The 9329-nt window shown below is 43.6% G+C and overlaps 1 protein-coding gene across 1 annotated transcript; it reads right to left on the reverse strand.

Moving 5' to 3' along the window:
- Positions 1 to 504: 504 nt before the first annotated feature.
- Positions 505 to 7845, reverse strand: LOC109779599 (uncharacterized). Its single transcript, XM_020338239.4, has 14 exons — positions 7338 to 7845; positions 6383 to 6464; positions 6164 to 6267; positions 5788 to 5914; positions 5610 to 5704; positions 5264 to 5387; positions 4647 to 4727; positions 2539 to 2637; positions 2105 to 2269; positions 1919 to 2006; positions 1759 to 1829; positions 1619 to 1687; positions 1170 to 1301; positions 505 to 992 (listed from the first exon to the last, which is right to left on the reverse strand). Exons 1-14 carry the CDS (start codon positions 7376 to 7378, stop codon positions 768 to 770), a joined length of 1503 nt encoding a protein of 500 aa, XP_020193828.1. The 5' UTR covers positions 7379 to 7845; the 3' UTR covers positions 505 to 767.
- Between the last annotated feature and the right edge of the window lie 1484 nt (positions 7846 to 9329).

Consider the following 9329-nt stretch of genomic DNA (forward strand, 5'->3'; position numbering starts at 1 on the left):
CATATCTTATGTTACTACCATCTTTTGCAAAGAACTATAAGAATATTTTACAATATAATTGATGTGTGCATCACTCAATGCAGAGGACAACAATTCCTCCTTTCCGGAACAATGATAATCTTGTTTACCAGACTATATTTTATCTACTTCCATAAATAAATAACACAGGCCAATTTTTTTTACAAGTGCATTTTGTACCAAAATAAATTCAGCATACCATGGTTCATCAACCAGTGTCCATCGCAGAGAAAAAGGTTCAACAACAATAGAGCCGCTGCCCAACCGGATTTGGTTCGATGGACGATGAATGAATTTTAATTGATCATCATGTCAATAAAAAATATAAAGCGAACGAAGTCAAATTGGACCTCCTACACCCGCCCAAAAAAAAATTCTCCTTTGATTGCATTTTTTTGTTGGTAGCTTACCAAGCTGACCGCTTGGCAAAAAAGAAAAATCTCCCTTGAGACGACATAAAACGTCAGAACTGAGACGGGCAAATGATGACCGTGGAAAACAATGCACCCTTTCATTTCGCCAAACAGGCACCGCGACTTACAACATCCACGGCAACATCTGGCCACCCAGAGACGACGGCGATGATCCATGGGCGTGCCCGCCCAATGCTCACAACCCTTCCGTGCGGCCGGATCACACGACCGTGGCACTATAAATTACATACGTAATCACCTAACGTTAGTTACAGCTCCCTGGGTCTTCGTCAGGATCTTCACGTCAGTCGGAACCGGATCAGTGCTTAGTGTCAGCTATAGTTGCTGTCCAGATGACGATTGGGTTCGCCTGTGACGAGGAGACTGCCCGAGGCACATCCTCAGGCGCTGGGAGAGGCTGTCCCCCATCTCCTCCCTCTCGCGCTTGAGCTTCTTCCACAGGGCATGGAACTTCCTCTCCTTCGTTTTCGGGGGCGACGATTTGGCCAGTTTCCTCTGTTCGTGTCTCCGCGGCGTGGCCAGAGCATTTACCGTCATGCTCTGCAGAGCAAATTATCAGGTCAGCGAGTCTTCCGTTCTCTGAGTGAGTTAGCTAGTCGACATTATTGTGTGAAGTGACTAACGTTTATGGAAATCTTGATTCCTTAGAACACCTCTTGTGTCTAACGTGGCTACTTTTGTATTAGGTGGTGAAGGCAAGAAACTGAAGAAATGTACCTCGTGCTTATCACCAAGGCCGCGTGAGAATGATCCATCACTCGCCGCACCTAACGATGAACATCTGCCCCAACTTTCTCTGTTTGAGCTTGTGTATGAGCAGGACTCCTCGCTGTGCCTACTGGTTTTATCCTATTAGGAAATGAATAATTATTACCAGCACGGCGCTTACAAAATGATATATTTTGCACAATGGACTCGATCACGATTCAGGAAATGCATGAAATAATGCACGGAGCAGACAAAATATGGTATTGATGACCTGTGATGAGTACTGACCACCCATGTCAGTACTCTATTGATCAGAAATGCTCACAATGAAGTAACTTAATGCATTTCAAAGCCAATAAATAGAAGGATCACAACGGATGGTCAGAGGATGAGTGAAAGATATGACAATGAACTTGACTGCCAAAAAAGGAGCAGCTAAAGCAATTTATACACTTTACCTGCAAATGCAGTCCAACACTATCACCATCTGCACCAGATAGGTTATGATTCTCATCTAAGAGGAAATCCTGCATTCAATGGAAATGTATCAGGAAAGTATCTTTCAAAATAGATACTAACATATCGGCAACAAACCTACCAAGTCATTGTCATTCTTAATGGACAACTGATTTGCGCTCTCCGATAGTAATTCGACTACCGAAGTTGTAGCTGGAAGAAAAAAGTGAAGGAGTTAGTGAACATTGAACAACACCAAGTTAAAAACTTGCAAGGAAGATGAGAAGGGGCCTGTGCCAGACAATTTCGAAAGCCATGTGCATTTGTTGATGAACTGCCTGCATCGGTTTTAGCTGCCCTCAGACCATTGATGATCTCAAAGAACAAACTCTACAAAAAAAGAACCAAAAACAAGAGTGATTTCCTTGGAAATACTTCATACCAAACGCCCCCAATTAGGTCACAGAGTGATATTTCATGAAAATTACCTCATTGGTCATGGTACCAATTTTTACATGTAGCTTATTTGAGCCTGATGCAGGCAACTGGGGAGGACGCAGAGTATTGTAGAAAAATATCGAAACCGAATCATAGTATGATTGAGGTCTTGGGGAATTATGGTCACCCTCAAATTTTACCATACTTTTATCCCCCTGTACATAAAAACATGTGTTAAATCTTAAATGTACCATGCTCTTTAGCAAGGAAGATCGTCAACCAGCCCTCCATAAACTATTTTAGTTGTGGTGCGACCTCTACTCCCTCTGTCCCGAATTAGTATGATTTTGTTTAGGTACGGATGTATCTAGACACGTTTTAGTGTTAGATACATCTGCATCTAGACAAATCTAAGACAACTAATTTAGGATGGAGGTAATATTTGCCAGTGAAACTTTATAAAGCAAGCCACATATGCATTTACCCCATATGCTTCGTGAATACGGTCACAGTGGTGAGGCTGAATAAACATGTCACTCAGACCATGTCCAAATAATGCAGGAATAAATGTCTTAGGAGCAAGCTGGTTAAGACAAAAGAGAGCATTAAAGTTAGTTGCAGTTTGAAATATGCAGCTAGTTTTGAAGTTGCTGAAATGAAACATAAATCCACAACACTTGAGATGTCAAGGTCGAATAATCTATGCTGGTAAAGGATCAAAGAAGGTATCGCCCTTCAAACCCCAGCAATAACAAGACAATCAGTGTTGGACTGCCGTGAAACTAGAAACTATGAGCTTTCAAAAACTAGAGAGGAAGAGACTTAATTTAGTTACCTTCAGATCAATTTAAAATAATGTAGAAGAAACTCGTACCAAATCCAGGCAAAGCTGAAAGTTTTAATAAGTGGGCTTCTCCGAGTTTTGCTGAAATTTGCTTAATTACACTCTATCCACACTAGGACCAGATGGGTTCCTAGAGTTTTGCTTGTATTTGGTTAATCAATAATTACATAGTATCCTTTTTAAGGATAATTATAGTATCCTTGGTGGGAACTGGAAAATGCCAGTTCCAAAATCTAACGCTGGGGCAATGCAACAAATAACAGCAACAACAACAACAACAAAGCCTTTAGTCCCAAACAAGTTGGGGTAGGCTAGAGGTGAAACCCATAAGATCTCGCAACCAACTCATGGTTCTGGCACATGGATAGCAAGCTTCCACGCATCCCTGTCCATGGCTAGTTCTCTGTTGATACTCCAGTCCTTCAGATCCCTCTTTACGGACTCCTGGTTACATGAGCATTACACCTTATGAGTTACTACTAAACACACATGGTTGTGCCTGCATGAACCTTGGCCAGGCCTGCCAAATGCACACAACAGTTATAAAGGGCTGTTTGGTTGCCTACACGAGAAGCTCAAGCAAGGCCAGCAGGAACCCTAAAGCACCCACAGCCAGGCTATGAGGAAACAGAATTATTGATATTGAGTATTTCTCCATGGCCAGGCTGAGCTGATGCAACTATCGTTGGTTATCTTCCTCCTCTATCTCCACACCCATGGTTGCCATGGTGACAAGCAAATCCAAAATTCTTCCACAAATCCCAATGACAAAATTGGGATCGTCATTGCCGAGAAGACATCTGGTCCTGCGGCTCGGCATATAGGAGTAGCTCAAGCTCACTACCGCAAAAAGCTCCAGCCAGATCCTGGCAAGCCAGGCTACGGCAATACACCATAGCAGGCTACACGCGCCACCTCCTAGACATCCTATGACCACGCTCAAGCCCACATAGGATGGCCATGTCCAAGTCCTCTCCGGTCACTTCGGCCACGTGAGCGGCATGATGCCCTCCCCAACACTCCACACAACCTCCTTGTCCATGACGAGCCGCACAAGCTGTGGCATGAGAGCACCGCGATGGTGAGCTAGGACAAGCCACACCGTGCCTTGGCAAAAGCGCATCAAGCTCAAGTCGACTATTGCGCGTGTCTCGCCAACGTGCTTCAGCTGCATGGTTTTCGAGTCGCACGACTAGTCGTCGACTAGTCGATGAGTCGCAAAAAAATGTCAACTCAACTTAGTGTCGACTCATGACTCGAGTCGCGACTAGTCGCAACTGCAGGCTCAACTTTTTCCGAGTCGCTACCCCAGAACGACTCATCGACTCGAAAACCATGTTCAGCTGTTCGACGAAAGGTAACCATATTCAATCCCATGCAGGCAAGTAGACAAGATCTCTCCAAATGAGCCTGTTCAACGAAACCATGTGCCTGGATCTTCTAATGAAGGCAACCGAATACTCACTTATGTATTGTCGTAGCCTGGCTTGCCAGGATCTGGCTGGAGCTCCCCATGACAGCCTAGCTCATGGGGCCTGGTAGCCAAAATGATGCAGGCAGCCAAACATGCCCGTATTTGATTGTCGTTTACCAGAACTTATCTAATCTGAGACATAACCCTTTACAGTGAGTCATGGGCAATGTATTGCAAAGTGTACACTGTTGCAAAATGGTTCTTTTATGATCTTTCACGAGTTCAGTTATATCTGGCTGTATGTTTGTGACAAGGTATAGTATATGAAGTGCACCTTTACAACATTAAGGTCCATTATGTCAAACTTCGCTCTTTTCTGAATGGTTCGTCGCATGTACTGTACAGCCATCTTAACCTGAAAAAGCAGAAGACCTCGTTAACACTACGCAATTACGGCAACACTCATTTGAAAACTGTTTACGTTAGTGAGAATGAAATAAGCCACCAAAATCTAAGTATCTAATAAACACATCGTCCTTCTATACATCACAGTGAGCAAACAGATTCCTCAACTAACTCAATGATAGAAATGAAAGCTCAAAATGTAGGAGTCACTTGTGTGCTAACATTGAGTGTCTGCAAATTATATTTCAGTAGCAGAATAAGAGTGCAGTAAGATAAAACTTCACAAACTTTTGCAAGTTGCAACTAGAGGATGTGTGTCCAAGCTAAATTCAGATGGGTATACTCTGAAGGAGGTACTACTTGGCAAATTCTGTTAAAGGTATAACCTTTTGTCTCATACTTATTCCGAAACTAACATCACATCTAAGGAAACTTCAAAATGCAGTATCACGATTTTCTAAAATTAAGGCAATACATTATGCACTTTCTTCCATGATCATTTCACAATGGTGGGGAAGCAACAGACTCTGCAGTAGATGCACCTACCGTGAATTTAGGAACTCGAATTTTGTAAACATCCACAAGTTCCAACATCAAGCCATACAAGTTGGTGAAAGCACTATCCAATACCATGCCAGCAATTGAGGGATCTTCTGCTCCATATAGTAGGCTGTGTTACATTTATACAAAACATGAATTAAAGGCCTGAAGATGTACATAAATATCTCAATCTAAGAATTAAACGGAAGAACCAAGAACCACTTGAACACACACAGTTCTGTTCAGGAACCATCTAGTGCATTGTGATCTAAAAATATTGAATCGTGTGAAATGCAATAGAGAGATGCCCCGAAGGAAATGGAGCACATATTGTATACAAACCAGAAAGTACCTTGTAACAGCACCCATCGATCGCCCCCAAAGGCCTATACGGGAAACTTGCTTGTTGGTGCGCAGGAATGATACTGCGCATTTGAGGTCCTCTTTCTAGAAGTAAATTACTGTGAATTTCAGAATACAGTGAACAGCAATATGAATGCAGAAGAACAAAATGTATACTGATTATATACCTCATGCCAACCAAGGCTGACATAATCTCCGTCCGATAGACCTGAACCGGAAAAGTCTAGTGTGAAAACTGTGATGTTTGAAGGAAGAAGTACTACAGCGGCTTCATTTGCGTCTGCTCTGCATCCGCTGCATTGAGTTAGAGCAAAATCCTGTTAAATATTCCAGAAGATATTGGTGATTGCTCGAGGTGATAAGCTAAATCATAATTACTAAGTACACTGATTTATAAATTTGTGCTTTTAATCCAGTGCTACAGTTTCCAAAATCTACATGAATGTTATATAAAGCAAGTTATATTAAATAAGAATGCCAAAACTAACAAGTGCCCAATGCATGAGCAAACATATGCTAGCAGTGATCCCGCAGAGTAAGTACCTATTTCCATGGCAGTAGATCACACACGGGAGGGCAATATTTTCTGGAATGGAAGCAGGAAGATAGTGGCTGCATTTCAGGGTATGGCCCCTTGGATTTGTGAGCTGCCAGGTTAAGGTATACCAATAAGGTTATAAACAAACATGTCCCCAGTTGGGGTCACTTCTCATCAGCAAACTAAAGAAAGAAGAAACCTCGATAATTGGTCTCCGTACTTGCCTCCAAGTCTAGTCGTTTATACCTTCGCCCTGCGAGCATAAACTCTCTCTCCCATAAGTACTGATCTGGGTTATACTCTGACCTGTAAATTAGTCATTCAATCCCATCAGATCAGCTGCAGATGCTTGAAATATTTGAAGTTCAAAACCTTATCAATGGACATGTCATATACATGACATTTCTGGTCTAATTAAACATCTATCATAAGACTCGGATTTTATAAGTAATGAAGAGACATGACTTGGTTCGAGTTGATACTGTTAAAAACTATATACATCATCCTATTAACAAAGCTAAACCTCAAACCTAAGTTTGAAAAGGAAGCATGGGCCATAAACATGACAACTAAAACAGAGAAGTGCAACATCAGAGACGGTGCAACAGAGGAACAGCCTATCATTTATCTCAGTCTCTCCTCCATAAGGATCTCAGTTCGAAATTTGAGCAGCATTAAGATTGCCACGATAGGTTAGAGTTACTTCTTAGCGCTATATGGACGGACATCACGTCTGAACAGATACAAGTACAGTTATTCGTAACATGACAACCTTAATTACAATTGCATTGTGGCTAGCTTTAACTGCACATGATAGTACTGATTCGCAACGAGCGAACAACATAATCAAGTCCAAGTACTAACTGAAACAACTGCCCTCATCGTCCTCCCAGATTTTAAGTGGAACTTGCAATTTCCAAAAGTACGGTTAACAAGGCAGGCAAAATGACTCGGCATTGTCAACCGTACCACAAACAACGAACAGCTATATGCACGAGCATTAAAGCAATATAACCAATCCGGACCTGATGTCGCATGTGTACCGAACTATCGATTTGTCCCACCGACATTGTTCCAATTTACAACGACACGGGCACGGCCGCATGCCAATGCAACGTCGTGTCAATTAGCACCAAACAACAAATGCAACAGCACATCATGCGGGACGTAGGAGGGTACCGAGGCGGCCGGATGACGAAATTGACGAACTGCTCGATCATGGCGTCGGCGGCGTGCCGCTACAACGCGACGCCCGTGCGTCGTATGGGACTGTGGGTGGGTGGGCTCCAAGTGCTCACGGTGAGCACGCCCGCGGCCCGCCCGACTCTCACGGCCCCAGCTCGTCCTCTCCGAATTCCACCCCGCCCACCCGCGAGAACGCGCCCGAGCCCACCACAGCCGCAGCAGGAGTCTCCCGGCGAGCGTAGGCACGCGCGACGGATCTGCGCGAGACGCCGCGGGAGCTCGCTGCCGCGCCGAGTGCCCGCCGGATCCGGCACGGTTGCCGGCGACCCGAGGCTCGAGACTCTCGCCGCGAGCCGCGGAATCCGGCGGGGAGGGCGGCGAGCGGAAGGGGGGAGGTGGGTGGGCTCTGGTTGGCGGAGGTGGTGGGGGTGGGAAGAGGGGACGAGCGAGAGGGAGGGAGCAATAGCCGTGGGAAATGGAGGATGGTAATGAAAGCCGAGGTAATCGGGAGAATAAAAATAAATATTGTTTATTTCTGCAAACACATGTTGAGAGATACACGTTGCCGTACACGTTTTTCCTTTTTAGGCAGGTGCTAGAAGGTAAGTACTTCGAATTACGATCTTGCTCCCGTTTTGGGGAAATAATCGTACATTTAAATATTGCAACATCAAAAAATACAATATATATATATATATATATATATATATAACATTTTGGGGAAATAATCGTACATTTAAATATTGCAACATCAAAAAATACAATATATATATATAACGTTTTGGGGAAATAATCGTACATTTAAAAATATATATATATATATATTAAAAGGCTAAAAAAATATTTTACCACTCAAACAGTTTCAACTACCAAAACAATTTTCTTTTGATTTGAGCAAAACAAACATGACAATCACTAAGCTGCCTTATAGTCAGATTGAATCACTAAGCCGCCCCTTGTAAGCAATAATGATAGCGTTGCGTGCAAGTGTAAGGTCAGGAAAGGTTAACTTTTAGATGGGCAGACGATTAATGATGATCTTAACAATAGCCTTGTTCTAGAAGCATTGGTCACAGGTTCTAGAACGTTTATCAAATGATTGAAACGTTCACATTGAGGCGCTGTCGTCAGCAGCATGCATCATAGGAATAAAGTCAGAAGCAATAGCAATGCAAGTACTCAAACATGGAGGAAAAAAGGTAAAAGTAATACAAACAGAGTACTATAGAGAACTGCCAATATCAATGGCAAATACTGAAGTGAAAGAAGCACCCCCTAGATTTCCTCTTGACTGCAACCAGATTAACCAAGTTGATAAATAGACTTTTATCCTCGACTGACCATATACAATATTTGTTATAACAAAGTTAAATAAGCTACAATGCTTGTTCTAGAAGGCTAGAAGTTTCCACATTATTCTTATTGTAAAAAAAGAGGCAGATCTATGTACATGCTTATCATGGTGCTGCAGATTTCCTCATACTCTCATACGCATGCAAAACTCTGCATTGGGTGTTTGAGCACCAGCTAGTTTGTACCCCATGTCAAAACTAACGCCACCTGTAATCTGCCTTCGCCACGCCTCATCTTGAAGCTCTGAACCTCACTATTTGTGCGCCTCCAGTTGCTGCCGTCGCAGCCATACAATCTGCCGTTGTGCCATGGTGGTGGTACTGTCATGCTGCCGATGGCGTCGATGGTGTGCATGATCCATCAGGTAACGTAAGCGTAAGCCATGCCACCGCCCACAGAAGCCGCAGTACATGAAAGGGTCGTGCGACCACTGCATCCCACCAAGAAAAGGATCATAGCATCCCGAGGGAAATGCAGCGTTGTACCCATATTCATTTCATGATCTGCATGTCTAGCGCGCGCCTCTGCCATGCCCGTCTCCTGCCCCTTTCCTGGCTCGTGCCGCAGGAGCCGGCGTCGACTATTCCATTGTTGTGCTCCTCCAAGGCCGTGCCCTTCTTGGAAGAGACGTAC

Source organism: Aegilops tauschii, chromosome 6, assembly GCF_002575655.3.
Source record: "Aegilops tauschii subsp. strangulata cultivar AL8/78 chromosome 6, Aet v6.0, whole genome shotgun sequence".
In the NCBI taxonomy this organism is placed as follows: domain Eukaryota; kingdom Viridiplantae; phylum Streptophyta; class Magnoliopsida; order Poales; family Poaceae; genus Aegilops; species Aegilops tauschii.

Bases quoted from the DNA above. Each gene is read 5' to 3' on its own strand.
- LOC109779599 (XM_020338239.4), bottom strand. From the start codon at position 7,378: ATGATCGAGCAGTTCGTCAATTTCGTCATCCGGCCGCCTCG. The intron at 4,728-5,263 runs GTAGGTGCATCT...CTGCTTTTTCAG, and splicing joins TTCGAGTTCCTAAATTCACG to GTTAAGATGGCTGTACAGTA. The intron at 1,830-1,918 runs GTCTGGCACAGG...TTTTTCTTCCAG, and splicing joins TGCACATGGCTTTCGAAATT to CTACAACTTCGGTAGTCGAA.